At 40.8% G+C, this 23,367-nt stretch overlaps 1 protein-coding gene across 1 annotated transcript in view; it reads right to left on the reverse strand.

Moving 5' to 3' along the window:
• GNPTAB (N-acetylglucosamine-1-phosphate transferase subunits alpha and beta) overlaps nt 1-23,367 on the reverse strand; it is a 66,739-nt gene that overhangs the window by 25,990 nt on the left and 17,382 nt on the right. Inside the window, exons 3-7 of the mRNA XM_034644297.1 lie at nt 19,851-19,970; nt 18,734-18,775; nt 16,455-16,660; nt 4,048-4,112; nt 3,681-3,815 (exon numbers count right to left, since the gene is read on the reverse strand). Of these exons, the coding sequence (XP_034500188.1) occupies nt 3,681-3,815; nt 4,048-4,112; nt 16,455-16,660; nt 18,734-18,775; nt 19,851-19,970 (568 nt within the window). The remainder of the gene's footprint in view (nt 1-3,680; nt 3,816-4,047; nt 4,113-16,454; nt 16,661-18,733; nt 18,776-19,850; nt 19,971-23,367) is intronic.

Consider the following 23,367-nt stretch of genomic DNA (forward strand, 5'->3'; position numbering starts at 1 on the left):
TCTTGCTTAATCTCTACCACCGTACCTTCACCTACTATGTTCCCTAGAAACAGATCAAGCGCTCCTCCTAAGGACGCCCCTTGCCTCCAGGATAAAGTCCAGGCTTCTTACCAGAAGATCTTTCTCAATCTGGCCTGTCTCTCTTCCCAATCAGCACCAGCAAAAACCCTGCCTGGTTGCTGTCTTCCAGGAAGAGCTGCCTTGGTTTTCTGGAAACCATTGACTTGCAACCCTCCAGCCCTTTCCTCCGGCTGTTCCCTCTTGTTGGAATGGTCTTTCCCACTCCCTTCTCTGCTGGGAGGATGGCTGCTCTGTTCAGGGCCCAGCTCAAATGCCTTCTATTCTCCAAAACCTTTCTTGAGCCAGTACACCTAAAGCCCAGGTGTTCTTACAACACTTTGTATAAACACTTACTTGGAAGAGATCATGCCCAAAACTTATTAGATGCTTCATTCACTCAGTGATCTTTAGCACAGTCCCTGGCATACAGCAGACATTTACTAAAAGCTCACACTCTAAATTGACTGGGAATCCAGTAACAGGAAACTTCATTCTCAAGGCATTCATAATAAAACCAGGAAGAGGAACCTACAGAAAGACAGTCACTTGAAGAATTAGCTTCAAATGCTGATCCCCCCCTTCCCTTCTTCCCTTTTCTCATTTTCTCTCTAACCTCCAAAAACCAGAAGTTCTAATCCCTGAAGTTGACTGCACATGTTGGCATCATGGAAATGACCTGCAATGAATGTTATGGATAATTAGCTTGACCCTCTGAGGAGGTGCTAGCCTCCATGAAGACAAGTCTGGGAATCCAAAAAATCTCCAGCCGGCTGAATGAACAGTAGAAGGGAGTATCATTGCGCACAGAGCCTGTTGGTGCTCCTTGTCCAAATCAAGTTATCACCCCACCCTAGGTCTACCTGCATATACCACACTCCATACCACCCAAAGATAGTTTGCTGAAGGGTCAACCACTACTCGGATTGGCATTCTTTGGCAGCACACACCCATCCACCAACAGATGCACCAAAAGCAATCAGCATTGGTGAGCAGCTGCAGCAGGCAAAGAACAAACCTGACTGGAGAACACAGATGTGTCATGAACCTTCTTTCCTTTAAAAACAATTTAGCTGGAATCATATAAGTAGATTCAAGAATGTCATTCTTGGGACACCTGGGGAGCTCAGAGAAGCGGCTGCCTTTGGCTCGGGTTATGACCCCAGAGTCCTGGGATCAAATCCCGCATTGGGCTCCCTGCTCAGAGGGGGGGCCTGCTTCTCCCTCTGCCTGCTGCTCCCCGTTTGTGTGCTCTGACAAATAAATAAAAATCTTTAAAGAAAAAAAAAAAAAAGAATGTCATTCTTCCTGCATAAGAATTTCAGCTAACAAAGTTCAGACACACATGTCTAATTCTAGAACCAATAGCTTGGAAGCCAAGAAGCTAAATAAACATTGGCTGTAAAGAAAATGGAACCCTTGTACAATACTGGGGGGGGATGTAAATTGGTCCAACCACTATGGAAAACAATAAGAGGTTCCTCAAAAAATTACAAATAAATCTACCATACATTCCAGCAATTCTACTTCTGAATATATACCCAAAGGAAATGAAAACAGGATTTCGAAGTGATATCTGCACTCCCATGTTTACTACAGCATTATTCCCGATAGCCAAGATACGGTAACAACCTATGCCCATCAACAGATAAACAGATAAAAAAGATGTCTCTCATATATATATATATATTATATATATATATATATATATATATATATACACACACACACACACACACACACACACACAATGGAATATTATTCAGCCATGAGAAAGGAGGATATCCTATCATTTGCTACAACATAGATCGATCTTTTGCTTAGCACATCACACTAAGTGAGATAAGTCAGACACAGAAAGACAAATACTGTATATCACTCACATGTGGAATCCAAAAAAGTCAAACTTATAAAAAACAAAGTAAAATGGTATTTACCAGGGGATGGGAGTTGGGGAATAAGACTGAGGTTTTATTTTTTTTATATTTATTTTTTTTTAAAGATTTTATTTATTTATTTGACAGAGATAGAGACAGCCAGTGAGAGAGGGAACACAAGCAGGGGGAGTGGGAGAGGAAGAAGCAGGCTCATAGCAGAGGAGCCTGATGTGGGGCTCGACCCCATAATGCCGGGATCATGCCCTGGGCTGAAGGCAGACGCTTAACCGCTGTGCCACCCAGGTGCCCCAAGACTGAGGTTTTAAAAACGCGAACTTTGCAATGAGTACTAAGTAAGCCAGAGAGATCTAATGCACAGTATAATGAATATAAATAATACTGTACTATATTATGTAATATGATAAATATTGCTATAATGGCAATCATATTACAATACATAAATGTATTTAAAGTAACACATTGTATACCGTAAATTTACAGTGTTGTATGTCAAATTTTTTCAATTCCTCTTCCTTAGAGAAAGGAGGAATATCTATTTTTAAATAAACAAAGATAAATAATTCAACCCTAATCTAGCTGTGTACACTATATTTCCAAGTACCATAAAAAAACTTAGGAAAATATGAAAAAAAAGAAATGTCATTCATATTACCATCATACTTAACAAAGGTCACACAGTGTATCTTAAAACAGTGAAACATTTATGGAAAGAAACAAGTTAAAAGGAATGATGGGGGTGGAGCAGGGTATTAAAAAACATGGTCAAGACAGGAACTAAATAAGAACTCCCCAAACACTGCTTTCCCCCTCCACTGCCTCCCCATCTCCATTCCTTCACCTCCAAATTGTTAAATGACACCAACAGAGGGAAGGAAGAGTCAGGAACCTAAACACTGTGGCAGAACTTAAAGAACATTACCTTATAAAATCAAGAAAACCAGACCCTAAAAAATTCTGAGCCCAGAACTTTATGCCTTCTGTTCTAAGGGAAAAGTATTCACGTTTTATAACCTGGAATGTTTCTGACAGAACCACAGGTATCTTGACATAATGTCAAAAGGAAAGAACACTCATAATAGGGTAAGTGGGTCTGAAAACAATAAATGTTAAGGAAAAGGCATGTCTCATGGCAGCTTCCAAAGTCAACTCTAACAAATGGCATCAAAGCGTGAAGAGTTAATAGGTATAAATCCCCAAATCCATTAGTGGCTCAATTAGCTATTTATGAATAAAGGTTTCACATCATCAACCATTCCAAATATCTGAAGTATACTCCCTTTATGAGTGAAGGCTCTTAATAAATATGCAGGTTGCAGTCTGTGTTTACTTACTATATGTATAACTTCCCACTCCCTCCTTCTGTGCTTCCATTTCCTCTCACTGTAAGTACCATTCAGGGCTTTTGTCTGTTTTGTCCACTGCTATATTCTCAGCAGGTATAACAGCACCTGACACAGGGTAGGAGCTCATTTGTTAAACAAATGAACCATGTTTCTGTCTGGGAAACCAACAAACCAAATAAGACTCTTAGGTTTTTGCCCAAATAAAAAGTAAAGAGTAAGGATCTTCTGTAAAGAAAGAGCCACCTTCACAACAACACTATGGCAGAACAGAGACCCTCTTTGCTTATGACTGTCAGCTCTAGTATAATGAAATGGACCACAAGAAAAGAGTCATGCATTAAATGAAATGTGCTATACTCATTGCTGTTTCCTATGCTCTTACCAGTTTTATTTTAGAAGAAAGATTTTCTGGCAGTTTTGTTTTTAGTTGATTTGTTTCCTTGAATGTCAGTGGAAATCCACTCAGGAAAGCCAAATCTTGCATTAGCACTAACCCAGGGACTTCTTTATCTGTGGTCTAAGATTAGAGCAGGAAAAACATAACTCACTTTCCACATCATAAGGCTGGTGAAAACTTACAGCTTCAAAATCAGAATGTTAAGATTACTTAAATCAGCATTCATTAATACTTGTAAGCTAGGCTTAGAGAAAAAGTATACATTAAAAAGCCTCTCAAGGTAAAACAGCTTTATTACCTATATTTTTATACTAGTCTACTGAATAAATACGATTAATTTAAAATAACATACCAAATAGCCCCTCCAAATTGTCTGTTTGCTGTTTCCTTTAAACATTCCACTCTGGGCATCTTCAACTACAATAAAGAATACAATAAACAAGCATGTTTTTAATGAATACTTATCTGCCAAAACACTACAAAGCATTTTGAGAGCTGTTATAGCAGTATAATACATGGTCTCAAAAACAAGTAGTTGGGGGAGACAAGTAGTTGGGGGAGACAAATTTAACCCATCCAACAAAAGGGGAATGATGTAATGCCAGTGTACAATTAAATGTTAAATTTTGCAGTACTGAAGGACAGATTCATTCAGCCTGCAGAAACATGAAAATGACAGACTGACAGAATCACAGATGTCAGAGCAAACGTCAACATATTTAATACAAAAAAAACCTGTTTGCCTAGAGTAAAACATTTGGGAGCTGTGGGCACAAGAAGGGTACCAGAAGGGGGCCCCTGACAGCTAGGCCAATGGCATCTAGATTAACAGCAGGGAGCCGCTGTAGATCCTAGGGTTCCCCAAGGGTCACAGCGAATTCCTAAAATTCATCAGGTAAATCTGAATAGAGCCGATTAAGTTAGGGGTGGAGAGGGGCGATGACACAGTCCAACTGGGAGAGAGTTCTAAAGTGAGGGGGACAAATGAAATCAGCAACTTGATCTCGACATCTGGGGATCCCAGGACCATGGAAAACAGGAGACAGGTCAGAAGGCTGAAATCTGCAAAATGGTCACAGAAAGCAGGGAGCAGCCTGGCAAGATGGCTGTCAGTTCTGGGCAAGAGTCTCAGACGTACCATAAAAACAGAATTGGTGAGCAATGAAAAAATGAAAGCCTTTGCGGTACACTGTTAATCTTTAAAGGAAGCACTGAGCACTAAGAGTAAAAGTTCATTATGAATAAATTTATCAGATATGCACCTCTGTCTGTCTGTCTGTCTGTCTGTCTTCTTCCCTTTGACACAGGAGGTTCTTCACTGGGAGACCAAAAAACTCTAACAGGTGTGGTGTAGCTATTTGTACCTTTGTCTCAACAAAGGTAACTAAAGACATCTCATGTCATCTTTATGGATATAACAGAGACTGAGCCTAGATCTCAAGTTTGGTGGAGTATAACCAATTCTGACTAAAGAATGAAATTATAAAGCGACTGTCAACCTAAAGAGAGGTTAAGAGGTCTTCCATAGATTCTGTCTTGTTCAACAATCCATTAAGGTTTTGCCTGCAGAATGTGTGGATTTACACAAAGCAGACAGAAAAGTGATTATCCTGAATAACATACTAGGGGTTCCCCAACGTTCCTACTATTTGGAGCAATGGGTCAAACCTAGCAAAATGAAATCTCCTACAAACAAAGGTTAAGACCTTTAACTTGGCACCAAAAACCAACTATGCAAGCATAAATTAAGAAGTATTTGAGCATTAGCATGTATTCTTTTTTTTTTTTTTTTTAAGTAGGTCTCCTTGCCCATCGTGGGGCTTGAACTCACCACTTCAGGACTGACAGTTACATGCTCTACCAACTGAGCCAACCAGGCACCCCTATATTAAGTTTCTTTAAAAAGACTTAGGAGTTTTAGTCCAGGGCGAGTTCAGTATGTCAACAATGTGCTGTGGCCATACTGAATTTCCACCGTAATTCTGTGCTTTTAAACAGGAGTGCTTAGGATAAGAAAAGTGATATTCCCCAACACCAACCCATCAGTAAATCCTGTTGGGTTGACCTTCAGAATGTCCAGAATCGAACTTCTCCTCACCACCGCTCTGATCCAAGCCACCTTCCCCCCCCCCTTGCCTGAATTGTTATGACCTTTGCTCCTCCTCAGTTTGTTCCCATCACAGTAGCCAGACGGATCCTTTTGGAACATTAGTCAAATCACATCACTCCTGTACTCAAAACCCTCCAATAACTGCTTACTGCATTTTTAAAAAAGATTTTATTTATTTATTTGACAGAGAGAGAAGAGAGAGGGAGAGCACACAAGCAGGGGGAGCAGCAGAGGGAAAGAGAGAAGCAGACTCTATGCTGAACAGGGAGCCCCATGTGGGGCTTGATTCCAGATCATGACCTGAGCTGAAGGCAGACGCTTAACTAACTGAGCCACCCAGGGGCCCCTGCTTATTGCATTCTGAGTTAAAGCCAAAGTCCTTGTCATTGCTGCCAGGGCCGACCCCATCCATCCCCCCATTACTTCTCTAGGCTCATCTCTTGCCCCCTCCCTTGTTCACTCTATTCCAACCACACCGGCCACCCTGCTCTTCTTCAAATATGTCAGACACACTCCTGCCTCAGGGTCTTTGCACTGGCTAGTCCACTTAACTGAATCACTCCCTTCCCATATATTCATGTTGTTGGCCCTCTTACGTTCTTGAAACGTTCACTCAGAAGTCACCTTATTGGTGAGTGTGAGTGTGCCTTTATCATCCAATTTCCCCTGCTCAATTTTTCTCTACACCACTTGTCTTCTACAAACTATATAATTTGCCTGTATGCTGTATTTATTGTCTGTCTCCCTCTGCCAAGATGTAAACTCAATGAGGGCAAAGATTTTTGCCCATCTCTTCACTACCGCACCTTCAGCACTAACAGTACCCGGTACATAGTATACACTCAATGAATACTTATAGTCCTGCTCTCTTTGCAAATGAACCACCTGAAAAAAATGTTCTGTTCTAGCTGACACACTTTCAAAGTAACAGAAACCAACCACGGGGTGCCTGGGTGGTGCAGCTGGTTGAGCGTCTGACTCTTGGTTTCGGCTCAGGTTGTGATCTCAGGGTCATGACATGGAGCCCCCCATCAGGCTCCTTGCTCAGTGTGGAGTCTGCTTGAGACTCTCTCTCTCTCCCTGTGCCCCTCCCCTGTGCTCACTCTCTCTCCTTCTCTAAAACAAATCTTTTAAAATAAAAAATAAATAAAAGCAACCGAAGCCAAAGCTCATTCTGAGAAGAACAAACTAGGACACAGACAAGCCCCTAAGAGACAGCTTAAAGAACAGGAATGAAAAGAAACATCACATGGGAAAGAGATTATATTATATTAGTTCTGGAAGATCCCAACGGGTACAAATTTAACCAGTGTGAGAAAGCTGTAAGGAAGCACTTCATAATTCCTTATAAAGGTCAATGTAGACCAGAGGTAAAATGAATTATCACAGGAGAAAATTCATTTCCTACAGAGCAAAGGGGATAAGCTTGACTGGAAAAACCACTTTGCTGAGCAATCCAGGCCCGGGCTGCAGGGCTGGACTGAGCGACTGCTGAAGTACTGTCCACTCACAGAGCCTAGACTACAAGTGCAGCAGCAGAGCGTCAGGGGCAGAAACGACACGTTTCAGAGGAGAAAAAAGTCAACAGCTCTTGATGATGAACTTGAAAGAGGTTAAATGAGATAAATGGAACAGCAAATGAGGATACAAATTTTTTTCTAGATCAGGGGTTGGCATTCTATGGCCAAAATTTAGACACCGCCTGTTTTAGTATGGCCCCAAGTTAAGAACAGTTTTGACATGTTAAAATGGCTAAATGTTACATACTTATATAAAATACCTACATATCCTCCATGTTGCCTCGGCCCACAAAGCCTAAAATATTTGTTATCTGGTCCTTTAAAGAATTGGGCAATCCCTGATCTAGACAGCTGAGGAGGATAAAGAGTGAGTCTGTGGCCCACTAGAAAGGTGAGCTCTATTATGGCAGAGATGCTTCTTTTTTGTTCTCTGCTATTTCCCGTTACTTGGAACAACAACCAGCACAGAGCAGTGCTTCAACAAACTTTTACTGAACAAATGAATAAGGAGGGCAGTCAAACAGAACCCCGAATGGGAATTCAAAAACAGTGTTTAGAAGACTATAGTTTAATATAAATTTATGTCAAAACTTACGACCTCTTAAGTCTTTACTATGTTATAAAATTAGCAGAAGAAAAATCCAAGATTCTCTCCATAGATGTTATCACTGAGTTATAATTCTTAACATAATGTCATTCCTTTTTCTCTTCAGGTAAAACATTATCAGAGTACCTTAACTAAATTAAAAAACAAAGCTAAATTTAGCAAAACAAGAAATCAAGATAATTTGTTATAATTTGTCAAAGGTTATCCCTTTACTTTTCCTATGTATTTAAACTATAACAAATACAAAAATGTTATTTACACAAAATAATTCGGAAACAAATCTATAGCGTAAAAGTGGCGATATCTATACTTAGGAAAGTTATAATTTTCTTTCAAATTACAAATAACTTAAGTGCCAGAAGATAGCACGATGTTAGGGACTGTTCAGGACACAAACTGGTGAGTGATAAGGGCTCTGCTCGATTAAGAAATTATGAGGACACCATAAACTCCCGCAAAATCAAAACCTAAGTTGTGGGGCGCGTGTCTGGCGTAGTCAGTTAAGCATCCGACTCTTGGTTTTGCCTCAGGTCATGATCTCAGGCTCATGAGGTCAAGAGCCCCACATCGGGCTCCGCACTCAGCATAGAGTCTGCTTGGACTCTCTCTCTGCCCACCCCCCTCTAAAAAATAAATAAATTTAAAAAAAAAACGAAAAAAACTAAGTTGTGAGTCAGATTACAAGTACTACGGGGATACAGAAAAGTAAAAATAATTAGAATCACTGTGAATGTACTGTCCTGGATCCTCACGGAGACAAAGGTGGGGCTGGAAAGAACAGGAGGCAGGCTGGGAGAGGAAGAGGGCCAGGAGAGCAGCACCGCACGTGTGAAGACACTAGCAGCCTCGAGGAGATGCAGGAGGGCAGGGATGCGAGGAACAGAGGGCAGAATCAAGGCTGAGTCCTGAACACCGGGAAGAGGAATTTGTATCCATGTGGAAAACAAATCCATACTATTTTATTACTGTCTTCAAAAAGGAAGCAAACCAATAAAATCAGAGATTGTGTGTCAGACAGACTGGAGAGGAACTTCACAGGCAGACAGAGCAGCTAGGCAGCTCTCACCAGAGCCTGTGTGAAGGAATTCGGTCTGGTGCAGAGGAAGTGAGCTGAGTAAGAAAGGGGAGAATCATTTGCAAAAAACAAAAGCAAGTAATAGGGTGAGGTTGATCTATTAGTGACGGAGGTAAAAAGTAAGAAAACATCAAAGATATTTCCAAAGATTTAAGCTGGGAGGTATGACACTGAAAGAATGGGAACTTGAGAAAAGGACTCAATGTTGTAAATGGAACATGACAGTTTTCATTTTACACAAGTGAAACACAGGCAGCCTCCAAGGAGAGAGGCTCGGCGCAGAGGAAGCATGAGAGACAAGAGGCCAGAGGAGACTCAGACATGGGGCTCGGCAGCTCAGCTGGCCAAGTGGGAGGATGTGATCTCTAGATGCGGTATTATTCTATTTTAGAAATTACAATTTCAGGTTTGAGGTTAAGATGGCGGAGGAGTAGGGGACCCCTTTTTCAGCCGGTCCCCTGAGTTGAGCTGGATAGGTACCAGACCAGCAGGAATATCCACGGAATCAGCCTGAGACGCAGGAAGATACATCTGGATCTCTACAAATGAACATCTCCAGCGCTGAGTATCGAGGTACGAAGCGGGGAGCCGTGAAACCGCGCACAGATATCGGAAGCTAAACAGAAGGGGGAGGGAGCCGCCGTGTCAGGGCGCCGGGAAGCGGTAGCCACCTGCAAGGGGGAGCGGACAGACCGCGGACCCGCACGCTTGAGACAGCAGGCTGAGAAGGGAGCTCCGGGAGCGCACGCGGGACGGCTGGCGGTTGGCGGGCCACCTGCACGGGGGAGCAGGCGGACTCGCGGACGGCACCCGCGAGACAACAGACTTAGAACGCGAGCTCCAGGAGCGCGCGCGCAGGGCGGCTGGCGGGCCACCTGCACCGGGGAGCGGGCGGACCGCGGACCCGCACTCTGGAAACGGCAGACTGAGTCCGTGAGCCGGGAGCGTGCACCACCAAGCATCTCACGGAGCTCCGGAGCTCCGGTGTGCTCACTGGATCGAGGCTGAGACCGGGAGCTCCGGGAGCGTCCGCGGGGCGGCTGGCGGCTGGAGGGCCACCTGCACGGGGGAGCAGGCGGACTCGCGGTCAGCACCCGTGAGACACCAGACTGAGACGGGGAGCTCCGGGAGCCCGCGCGGGGCGGCTGGCGGCGGGCGGGGTTGGAAACACAAAGGACAGAGACGTGCCGGCCCTGGAAGTGAGGGCTGGGACGCCGGGTGTGGGGCGCACAGCCCGGGATGCTGCAGGGTTGAGCAGCACCAACAGAAACAGAGTTAAAGTGGCCAGAACATCAGTGGAGAACGATCCGCGATCCCTCTGTTCTGAGACAGAGGCTGAATTTCAGCCGCTGCTGCTCTCTCAGAAGAGGCATAGCAAACCGCCAGGGAAAGCCGCCAGAGAACAAAAGCCCGGAAATACCGGCTCACAGGGTGCCCATCCCCATCCCCCCTCGCAAGGGACACAGAGACTCTACCCAAACAGGGTTTTCTGAGTACCGGCAGGCAGGCCCCTCCCCCAGAAGGCAGGCTGAAAAATCAAGAAGCCCACAACCCGGAGCGCCTGAGTGGCGCAGTCACCAAGCACCTGTCTTCGGATTAGGGTGTGTTTACAACGTTCCGGAAAGGAGTCCCTCATCGGGCTTCTCCACCGGGAACCTGCTTCTTCCTCTCCCACTCCTCTGCTTGGGTTCCCTTTCTTGCTGACTGTCTCTCTCTCTCTCAAATAAATAAATAAACTCTTTAAGGAAGAAGCCCACATCCCTAAGATCTCTATAAAACAAGGGCGCACGGCCTGGGTCCCAGTCAACACTTGGGCTCTGGACAACCCTGCAATCTCTCTTCATCAGAATGACGAGAAGGAGAAGTCCCCCCCAGCAAAGAAAAGATAATGAGTCTGTGGCCTCTGCCACAGAATTGGCCTCGGCCACAGAATTAATACATATGGATGTATCCCAATTATCAGAAATGGAATTCAGAGCAACAATGGTCAAGATGATGAGTAAACTTGAAAAAAGCATCAGAGAAAGCGTTGCTGAGAATATAGAATCCCTAAGGGCAGAAATGAGAGCGAATCTGACAGAAATTAAAAATTCTATGGGCCAAATACAGTCAAAACTAGAGGCTCTGACGGCCAGGGTCACCGAGGCAGAGGAACGCGTTAGCGAATTGGAGGATGGGTTAGTAGAAGAAAAAACGAAAATAGAAGCTGGTCTTAAAAAAATCCACGCCCACGAATGTAGATTACGGGAGATTACTGACTCTATGAAACGATCCAATGTCAGAATCATCGGCATCCCTGAAGGGGTGGAGAAAAACAGAGGTCTAGAAGAGATATTTGAACAAATTGTAGCTGAAAACTTCCCTAATCTAGCAAGGGAAACAAGCATTCGTGTCCAAGAGGCAGAGAGGACCCCATCCAAGCTCAACCAGGACAAACCTACGCCACGGCATGTCATAGTGCAATTCGCAAATATTAGATCCAAGGATACAGTATTGAAAGCGGCCAGGGCAAAGAAATTTCTCACGTACCAAGGCAAAGGTATCAGGATTACGTCAGACCTGTCTACAGAGACCTGGAATGAGAGAAAGGCTTGGGGGGGCATTTTTAAAGCTCTTTCAGAGAAAAACATGCAGCCAAGGATCCTTTATCCAGCAAAGCTGTCATTCAGAATTGATGGAGAAATAAAGACGTTCCAAAATCGCCAATCATTAACCAATTTCGTAACCACGAAACCAGCCCTACAGGAGATATTAAGGGGGGCTCTATAAAGGTAAAAAGGCCCCAAGAGTGATACAGAGCAGCAAGTCACAACCGATACAAAGACTTTAAAGAGAAATGGCATCATTAAAATCATATCTGTCAATAATCTCTATCAATCTAAATGGCTTAAACTCTCCCATAAAACGCCACAGGGTTGCAGATTGGATAAAAAGACATGACCCATCCATTTGCTGTCTACAAGAGACTCATTTTGAACCCAAAGATGCATTCAGACTTAGAGTAAGGGGATGGAGTACCATCTTCCACGCAAATGGACCTCAAAAGAAAGCTGGAGTAGCAATTCTCATATCAGATAGACTGGATTTTAAACTAGAGGCCATAGAGAGAGATACAGAAGGGCACTATATTATTCTTAAAGGAAGTATTCAACAAGTGGATATGACAATTATTAATATATATGCCCCCAACAGGGGAGCAGCAAGATACACAAGCCAACTCTTAACCAAAATAAAGAGACATATAGATAAGAACACAGTAATAGTAGGGGACCTCAACACCCCACTATCAGAAATAGACAGAACACCCTGGCAAAAACTAAGCAAAGAATCAAAGGCTTTGAATGCCATACTCGACGAGTTGGACCTCATAGATATATATAGAACACTACACCCCAGAACCAAAGAATACTCATTCTATTCAAATGCCCATGGAACATTCTCAAGAATAGATCATGCTCTGGGACACAAAACAGGTCTCAGCCAATACCAAAAGATTGAAATTATCCCCTGCATATTCTCAGACCACAACGCTCTGAAATTGGAACTCAACCACAAGGAAAAACCTGGAAGAAACTCAAACACTTGGAGGCTAAGAACCATCCTGCTCAAGAATGACTCGATAAACCAGGAAATCAAAAAACAAATTAAACAATTTATGGAGACCAACGAGAATGAATACACAACGGTCCAAAACCTATGGGATACTGCAAAGGCAGTCCTAAGGGGGAAATACATAGCCATCCAAGCCTCACTCAAAAGAATAGAAAAATCTAAAATGCAGTTTCTATATTCTCACCTCAAGAAACTGGAACAGCAACAGAGGGACAGGCCTAACCCACTGACAAGGAAGGAGTTGACCAAGATTAGAGCAGAAATCAATGAATTAGAGACCAGAACCACAGTAGAGCAGATCAACAGGACTAGAAGCTGGTTCTTTGAGAGAATCCATAAAATTGATAGACCACTGGCAAAACTTGTCCAAAAACAAAGAGAAAGGACTGAGATTATTAAAATTATGACTGAAAAGGGAGAGGTCACGACCAGCACCATTGAAATTGCAAGGATTATTAGAAACTTTTATCAACAGCTATATGCCAAAAAACTAAACAATCTGGAAGAGATGGAGGCCTTCCTGGAAACCTATAAACTACCAAGACTGAAACAGGAAGAAATAGATTTCTTAAATAGGCCAATTAACTATGAAGAAATTGAGTCAGTGATAAACAACCTTCCAAATAATAAAACTCCAGGCCCAGACGGTTTTCCTGGGGAATTCTACCAAACATTCAAAGAAGAAATAATACCTATTCTCCTAAAGCTATTTCAAAAAATAGAAACAGAAGGAAAGCTACCAAACTCATTCTATGAGGCTAATATTACCTTGATCCCCAAACCAGGCAAAGACCCCCTCAAAAAGGAGAATTACAGACCGATTTCTCTAATGAATATGGATGCCAAAATCCTCAACAAGATCCTTGCTAATAGAATCCAACAGTACATTAAAAGGATTATCCATCATGACCAAGTGGGATTCATACCTGGGATGCAAGCATGGTTCAACACTCGCAAATCAATCAATGTGATACATCATATCAACAAGAAAAGACTCAAGAACCATATGATCCTCTCAATTGATGCAGAAAAAGCATTTGACAAAATACAGCATCCTTTCCTGATTAAAACCCTTCAGAGTGTAGGAATAGAGGGTACATTTCTCAATCTCATAAAAGCCATCTATGAAAAGCCTACTGCAAGCATTATTCTCAATGGGGAAAAGCTGGAAGCCTTTCCCTTAAGATCAGGAACACGACAAGGATGCCCACTCTCGCCACTATTATTCAACATAGTACTAGAAGTCCTTGCAACAGCAATCAGAAGACAAAAAGGGATCAAAGGTATCCAAATCGGCAAAGAAGAAGTCAAACTGTCTCTCTTTGCAGATGACATGATACTCTATATGGAAAACCCAAAGGAATCCACTCCCAAACTATTAGAAGTTATAGAACAATTCAGTAAGGTGGCAGGATACAAAATCAATGCCCAGAAATCAGTTGCATTTCTATACACGAATAACGAGACTGAAGAAAGAGAAATTAGGGAATCCATCCCATTTACAATAACACCAAAAACCATGCGTTACCTTGGAATTAACTTAACCAGAGACGTAAAGGACCTATATGCTAGAAACTATAGATCACTTTTGAAAGATATTGAGGAAGACATAAAAAGATGGAAAAATATTCCATGCTCATGGATTGGAAGAATTAACATAGTTAAAATGTCCATACTACCCAGAGCAATCTACACTTTCAATGCTATCCCGATCAAAATACCGAGGACATTTTTCAAAGAACTGGAACAAATAGTCCTTAAATTTGTATGGAACCAGAAAAGGCCCCGAATCTCCAAGGAACTGTTGAAAAGGAAAAACAAAGCTGGGGGCATCACAATGCCGGATTTCGAGCTGTACTACAAAGCTGTGATCACAAAGACAGCATGGTACTGGCACAAAAACAGACACATCGACCAATGGAACAGAATAGAGAACCCAGAAATGGACCCTCGGCTCTTTGGGCAACTAATCTTTGATAAAGCAGGAAAAAACATCCGGTGGAAAAAAGACAGTCTCTTCAATAAATGGTGCTGGGAAAATTGGACAGCTACATGCAAAAGAATGAAACTTGACCACTCTCTCACACCATACACAAAAATAAACTCCAAATGGATGAAAGACCTCAATGTGAGACAGGAATCCATCAAAATTCTAGAGGAGAACATAGGCAACAACTTCTATGACATCGGCCAGAGCAACCTTTTTCACGACACATCTCCAAAGGCAAGAGAAATAAAAGATAAAATGAACTTATGGGACTTTATCAGGATAAAGAGCTTCTGCACAGCCAAGGAAACAGTCAAAAAAACTAAGAGACAGCCCACGGAATGGGAGAATATATTTGCAAAGGACACCACAGATAAAGGACTGGTATCCAAGATCTACAAAGAACTTCTCAAACTCAATACACGAGAAACAAATAAACAAATCATAAAATGGGCAGAAGATATGAACAGACACTTTTCCAATGAAGACATACAAATGGCTAACAGACACATGAAAAAATGTTCAAAATCATTAGCCATCAGGGAAATTCAAATCAAAACCACACTGAGATACCACCTTACGCCAGTTAGAATGGCAAAGATAGACAAGGCAAGAAACAACAATTGTTGGAGAGGATGTGGAGAAAGGGGATCCCTCCTACATTGTTGGTGGGAATGCAAGTTGGTACAGCCACTCTGGAAAACAGTGTGGAGGTCCCTTAAAAAGTTAAAAATTGAACTACCCTATGACCCAGCCATTGCACTACTGGGTGTTTACCCCAAAGATACAGACGTAGTAAAGAGAAGGGCCATATGCACCCCAATGTTCATAGCTGCATTGTCCACAATAGCCAAATCATGGAAGGAGCCGAGATGCCCTTCAACAGATGACTGGATTAAGAAGCTGTGGTCCATATATACAATGGAATATTACTCAGCTATCAGAAAGAACGAATTCTCAACATTTGCTGCAACATGGACGGCACTGGAGGAGATAATGCTAAGTGAAATAAGTCAAGCAGAGAAAGACAATTATCATATGATTTCTCTCATCTATGGAACATAAGAACTAGGAGGATCGGTAGGGGAAGAAAGGGATAAAGAAAAGGGGGGTAATCAGAGGGGGGAATGAAACATGAGAGACTATGGACTGTGAGAGGCAAACTGAGGACTTCAGAGGGGAGGGGGTGGGGGAAGGGGATAGCCTGGTGATGGGTAGTAGGGAGGGCACGTATTGCATGGTGCACTGGGTGTTATACGCAACTAATGAAGCATCAAACTTTACATCGCAATCTGGGGATGTACTGTATGGTGATTAACACAATATAATAAAATAAAATTAAAAAATAAAATAAAATAAAATAAAATAAAATAAAATAAAGCCTGTTTAAAAAAAAAAAAAAAGAAAGAAATTACAATTTCAGTTCTATTATCTGGCCAAATCAACTGTATTATCAGATAATTCAGAATGTAAAGTAAGAATGTTCCAGCTATGTTCTGTTCAAACTGTAGAAAACAAACTTGCTGAATAGTTATATGATTAAAAAAATAATAATAGTAATAAGCCTCCAAAATAACTCAGAGCAAAGAGAGTAAGGTACATGGAAGTATCAAATTTAAGGTCCTGCCCACAGCACAGAAAGGCAAGTGTATTACACGGAGTAAGATCTCTGCAATCCCTTTCTGAAGTTAGGGCTGAAATACAGTGGCAGCTCTTTTGCTTCTCTTTTTATGTTTCCAGTTTATCAGGTACTTCTTTAAAACTGAATCATGTCTGTTCCATTCAAAATTTTGTTATTCAAACAACCAATGATGACATGATTTTAAAATACCCATAAGGAGATCTTACCATTCTTAGCATTGTCGAAAACAACAACTGAGACATTAGTGGAAGGGTTTTTTGGTTTTGCAACGTTGAATATGTCACTGGCAGAATGAAACGACGGGTAAAGCGATGGCAGGTCCTTCAGTGTGATGCTGGCCGGCAGGGCTGGGTCCAGGATGAGCATCGGCACCTTGATGCAATGTGTCAGCAAACACTCCAGCTGCTTCTCACTGGGAACGGACACCAACACGCTCAAAAACATTCTTGAAAAATTAATCAACACTGAAAAGCTTATTGGTACTACTAAATTTTCTACATATTTTTCTATATCTTATAAAAATCATATTTAATAAACAAGAAATCATCTCAAGAATATAAAAAGATAGCACGTATGGTATAAAATTATTTTAAACAAGTACAGCTCTAAAGAAAGCACTTTCAAAATCCTATGATTGCCACCAAAATCTACTCACTCTAAGGTGCACAAGAATTTAAGCATTTCATTACTACCATTTTAAAGATTTTTTTCATAATTCCAATGAAGTCTATCATTAGGCAGATTAGGAACTAGATAAATTCTGTTTACAGAGCATCAGCCTACCAGATACAATTTACCAATTCACAATTAAATACGCTGGAAAGACACACACCGATGTAAACAAAAGCAAATGTGACAAGGTTCTAAGATGAATATATGAGCTATTTCTTCTTAAACATAGGAATACCTAGAATAAACATATTACCTAAATAAACAATGGACAAAACACGGCTGGAGAACTCACAAAGTGGGAGCTACGACTAGTTAATATATAAAATTGTCCAACCTTACTAATATTTACAGAAATGCAAAAGAAAACAATGAGGTATCACATTTTGTTTACTAAATTAGCATCCCTCAAAAAATGGGCTCAATGTTATGGCAAGCACAGTACACCCACACCTCTTGAACAGTGCTCATGTCACTGCAGGTGGGTATTCCCCACTTCCTCTCTGGAGAAGCAGTTTTATAGCATATGCATGTGTCCTTATTCAGACCCATAAAAACTTATACATATGCTTCTTCCTCAGTAGTTTACTTCCAGGAATCTAGTCCAAGCAGGAGAAGAGAAACAAAACAGGAAAAACAAATCCACACACAGAAAATGTGACAGACAAAATATAAGATCACAAAATATTTACAACACTGAAAATACAGAAGTGCCCAAACATTTAGTAAATTATAGTACAGTTACTTTATGGAGTATTATACCACTATTAAACCTGAGAAGTAGGAAGCATGAAGATAATTTATCAACACAGATGTGTAGATTATATAAAATTTTAAAAGGATACAAAATTGTAAATAGACTATAAATTACAAAAAAATTATAAACTACAACTATAAATACATGCATGAAAAGGGAATAAAAAAATGATCACAGTTGTTGAATGAGGCCCATAGAATTATATGAGCCTGTTCTTTTCACTGTCCTCTCAACATTTCTCTTTCTATAACATGGCATCATTACTTTGAATAATTTAAACATTCGTTTATGTTACTTAAAAATAACAGTAGTAAAAAAATAAAAATATTAACACTGGTATTAACAATAGTATATTTACATTAGTACTGAAAAGTATTAACAGCAGTATATTTATAAATATACATATATAACATGAAGAGGTGATTCAGAGGGCACTTCTAGAGCTCAAAACTCCTCAGGAACATTTCTATAAAATAACTCTGTTAAGTCTAATGGTGAAGTAGAGGGGTGCAATTAACAGAGACTTCGGATGGTCAGTGACGTCGTCTTGTTTTAAGGGCCTATCAGTCAGTTATGATTTAAATCACGATAGGCACATCTGATTCTTGGAATTGGGTTAAATTCCTTCCTAAGTCCTTAAATATAAGACATAGAACTATGACAGCTTTTTAAAGGAAATATATTATGAACACACAATTGAATGATGGATATAAATTCTAAAAATGAAAACACTGGGTATAAGTCATACTTTAACTGGAGAACAGAACACCAAAACAGATTAATGAAAACGACAGAGAAGAAAAAAACCTTACCATCCAGAAACCTAAAGCTTTAGTTAGGTACAACCTGAATAAGAGTTCTCAATCAACTATGCCTTTGGCACGGCAAGATTTTCCATTTCATGGAGGCACTTAATTTGGGGGTCAAAAACTAGCAGAGGAGGGATTGAAGAGGAACAATAAATACAAAATACTGTATCCAACAAAAACAAGTGAGAACCTGGAAGTTTCACTTCAATACTTCGACTTGTATTCCTGAAAGGAGAATCGAAACACTTACCTCTTCTTAGTTGGTTCTGTTGTGTTCTTCCCAAGGATTTCTCTAAAGAAAGCAAATATATTTCATTTTATCTGCATGGGCTAGTACTAGCCCTAAATGTGAACAAGAGGTAACTGACAACACTGATTTTCTTAGTTACTCCCCTGGAACTAACCAGTAGGTTAAGAAATATAATGACTCCAACATTTAAGATGCATAATAAATTTTAAGTTTCAATAAAATATGCTCAAGTTATTATCATCACATACCTCCCACAGTAGCCAAAAAAGCTGACTTAAAATCTAAGCTTTTACATTTTACTAGTAAAACATGGTACCAGCTGCCAAAGTCATTTTCATGTACTGGGAAGATATAATCTCTAACACAAAGAGAAAGAGACAATTTGTTGCAGTATAACTTGGCCAGTGACCTGCAACTGGGGAGCACCCATTAACATTTACAAAGAAATGAATGGAGAAATTCTCAACAAATACTGCTAAGGAATCAGAGAGGAAGTTACATCAGCCAGATCCCTAGCTCTAAAGGCTCTCCATTCAAGGGCGTTGTACCTTTCTCAGATAAAAGAAATAAAATGATCAAAATTCCATATATAAAAAAATTAGCAAAGTTTCTAATTCTGTATTGTATGATTTGATATTAAAAAGGATAAAAGGAATATACTTTGTCTTTATCAAATGGAAAAAAGTTAAGCCTGTAGGCCTGCTTTGTTTTTCAAGGGAATAATGGGTCTTCCCATGAAGCTATGTTGAATAACAAACACCTTATTTCATGAAGATATCACACCTGGGACTCAGCATGAGTAAGCAGGCAGTCTAGGGCTTTCTTGGGAGGCTCCTGTCCCTTTAGGGCCATTGGAGAGCAAGGCATCACTAGAGTGGCACAGTCATAAAATGGCCATCTTACAAAGTGAGGCCAGGATGTCACTAAAGTGTCTGAGTTCTCCTTGGGCACCAAGAAACAAGGGTTGGACACATGACAGACAACATTTTCTAATGGCACAAATTTGAGATGCAGATTGTTTGGACAGCATTGTGAACATCACCCTCCCCTTCTGAAATGCACTGTTACTTGTACTCATTGAACTGTGTGTGTTTTGTTTTTAAAGAATTAGTTTTACCTCATTGCTTTCTGCTCCTCCTCCATCTGTTCTCTGACTTGCTGCAGTTCCTTCAGTAGTTCAAGATCTGTGCCATTCACCCAGGTATAAACCACGTCGATCGGCATGGGCAGACAGAGCCTAGGGCAAACCCAAAGGTCTTCCAGCTTACATGCATTTTTCCAATACATTTGGGAATAAGAGTACAGGGTTCAAACTCAAAGGTTATGAAAAAAACCAATGAAAAGGAATCCAACCAGCCAACCATATCACAGAATTGCATGTTTTCAAACTGGTGTTGGGAGACTATTTGTTGAGAACTTTCTCTGCAAGATGCATGCAGATCTTTATGCAGCTCTGCACCATTTACTCCTCACAACCACCCTGTAAAGAGGCTGCCATCACTCCACTTTTGAGATTGTCAGGAGATCTTGGAAGCTCAGTTTACACTCCTACATGATCAGTTTAGCAAACAAGGGTGCTGTGATGCAAATGTAGCCAAACATAGAAAAAAATTAGAAGCTAAACAAAATTACCAAAAAGGAGTTATCCAACAGTCCCTCATGAAGACCCAGCCCTATTTAATGTTGCAACCTTCCTTATTATTCCCTGCTGCCCCAAGTCCAGCCCCTCCCTACCCTCCTTTCCCTGCCCTGCTTTTTCCTGTCTTCATCGCACTTACCACATTTCTAACATATTAAATAATTAATTAGTTATCTACATTGGTAACTGTATATGTCCCTCCCCCAGAATGTAAGCTCCAAGAAGGCAGGAAGCTTTCCTGTTTTGTTCCCTAAAGTACCCAACCAATTAGAAAAGTGCCCAGTGCACAGGAGCTCAGTATTTGTTAAATGAGTCAATGAAGTTGCTCGATTTTTTCCTTATTATCTTTTCCTCAAAATAAGGAATCAGGCAGGCATCTAATTCTTGAGTATCTCGCCTAAGTCTCATGTTAGTGTTTCAGGTTTTATCCCTGCTGAAAGCCCTCTTCCCCTTTCTTTTACCAACTTAACCAAAATCTACCCTACCCCCCACCCCCGCCAATCTTTCAGGTCTACTTCGGACCTATGATGTAGGAGTTCATCATGACTCACAGGCAAGTGGCATTTCAGCGAAGATGTGAAGAAGTGAGGAAGCAAGCCATGTGGGTAACTGGGGGGAGAAAGGTTCAGAGAATGGGAACACCACATGCAAATGCTCTGAAGCAGACACCTAACTGGCATGGTCAAGGAGCTAGAGGCCAGTGTGGCAGAGACAAGGGAAAAAAAGGGAAGAGCATAAGAGAAGAAGAAGGTCAAAGAGGAACAGGGACCCAGACCTTCATGGGGAAAATGAGGAATCACCTAATACTCACACATATGTGAAAGCTGAACATCCACCAACCCTCTTGACAATGTTCACCACTGTCTGCAGAATAACATCTAAACCGTGTCATAATCTGCACCTTCGAGACACACTGGTCGCTTACCCCAACAGAGTAAGACTTGCAAGCTTTTGTGCTTTTGAACATGCCTCTCCCTCTGCCTAAAATATCCTTTTTTCCATGCTTGTTGAACCACTTCCTCCTTCCCCCATCGCCCTCTTCCCTCACCTCCCACGAAGAGAATGTACTGCTTACCATGCAGCTTCCATTGTACTCTGTACTCAAAGCAATCCTTAGCACACTACACTGCACTAGTTTTATGCATGTCTGTCTTCCACTAGATGGACTATCTATCTCTAGGGCAGATGTGGTACCATACATTCTGTGCCCTGCTGCATTAATGACTTCCTCTCTTTCCCGTATCTTCAGGTTCTCTCTCCTCACCATAACAGTATGTGAAAGCTCTCCCAGGTAGGTCTTTTATGCATTTATTATACCAATGGCTCTCAAACATTAGCAGGCATCAGAATCACCTTATGACTTGTAAAATAGATTGCTGGGCTCCATCCCCAGAGTTTCTGACTCATTAGGTCTGGAGTGGGGCCCCAGAACTTGTATTTCTAAGAAGTTCCCAGGTATGGCATTGCTGCCGGTCCAGAAATTCACACTGAGAACTAATGATTTATATACAGGTTGTAGTTCACATGCTTAAGTTAAAAAAAAAAAAAAAGCTTCCGCCACTAAAATGTCAATTCTGTATGAGGTCACTGAGTTCCTCTTGGTCATCACAAGATGCCTAGGAATAGGGCCTGGTACCTGAGTAGGTTTTAACATATACTTGTTGGCTAAATTAACTCTAAGTTCATTCCCACAACATATATATCAGTCTTTTCCATTAAAAAGAAATGTCTTGCATTGCCCATACCTAAATTATCCAAGATCGTTTCACTCCTAATAGCTCAGACCAAAAAACAATTTTAAAAAACTGCTTAGGCGACATATTTAAAAAAAATTTTTTAAGATTTAAAAAAAAGAACTGCACATTCCAAAGCTATCCTTTACAAGTAATTACCTGCTATTAGAAATGTTTTAATAGAATGAGGAGTTATCTCTACACGTTTAATTGGGGAAAATATTAAGTATATAATGGATTTATGTACTGGCTCTTCTAATAAGGTTGTGTTATATGATCAATTTAATTCTCTGGTGTTAAACTAACAAATTAAGGAGATCGTGTGATCTGCCCCAGGTCAGTGAGTCAGTTGTTTTTCTATTAGACATGGCCACAGTGTGTTTGAGTCTTTCTTTCTAACCACGAGACCACTATATCTTAGTTTCCAGATGAGAAGAAAGGCTTTCTCTTAGCGCTGAAGACTAAATAAGTCACCTATGACTCAGAACCAAAGCCACAGTGACAGTAACACAGCTTTTATTTTAATCAGTTTAGTTTAAGTGAATATACAGGCACTATGACATATAAAGGACACTATGAATGTAGTCCCTTGTTTCTACATTCTATAAAATAAGTAAGAAAAAAATGGTGGGGTGCCTGGGTGGCTTAGTCGTTAAGTGTCTGCCTTTGGCTCAGGGCGTGATCCCGGCGTTCTGGGATCGAGCCCCACATCAGGCTCCTCTGTTGGCAGCCTGCTTCTTCCTCTCCCACTCCCCCTGCCTGTGTTCCCTCTCTCACTGGCTGTCTCTTGCTCTGTCAAATAAATAAATAAAATCTTTAAAAAAAAAAGAAAAGAAAGAAAAGAAAAGAAAAGAAAACTTAAATGGTATCTTAGATCCAAAGAGTTGGAAGAGATTTTACACTTAATTAATTTAATATCTACATTTTAGAGATAAGACTAGTCCCCAGACTGACTTAATGCCTCACGATTAGTAGCAGTAGATAATTTACATATTCACTTCTTAATGACATACAGAACTTTGTTTTAAACATTTCAAATAACATTAAAAAGGCTTGCAGAGAAACAAGCAAAATAATGAAAACTTCCTATAAATATTATGGTATTATAAAACTTATCAGAACATGTGATGTTAAATATGATCCATTTACTTGTCATCTTCAAAATTAGGCAATGTTGAAATATCCCTATATAAACATTGAACTATATTTTAATGCAATCTAAAATTAGGAGAAGAAATATTTAACACACATACACAAAATTT

The sequence above is a fragment of the Ailuropoda melanoleuca genome, chromosome 15 (assembly GCF_002007445.2).
Source record: "Ailuropoda melanoleuca isolate Jingjing chromosome 15, ASM200744v2, whole genome shotgun sequence".
In the NCBI taxonomy this organism is placed as follows: Eukaryota; Metazoa; Chordata; class Mammalia; order Carnivora; family Ursidae; genus Ailuropoda; species Ailuropoda melanoleuca.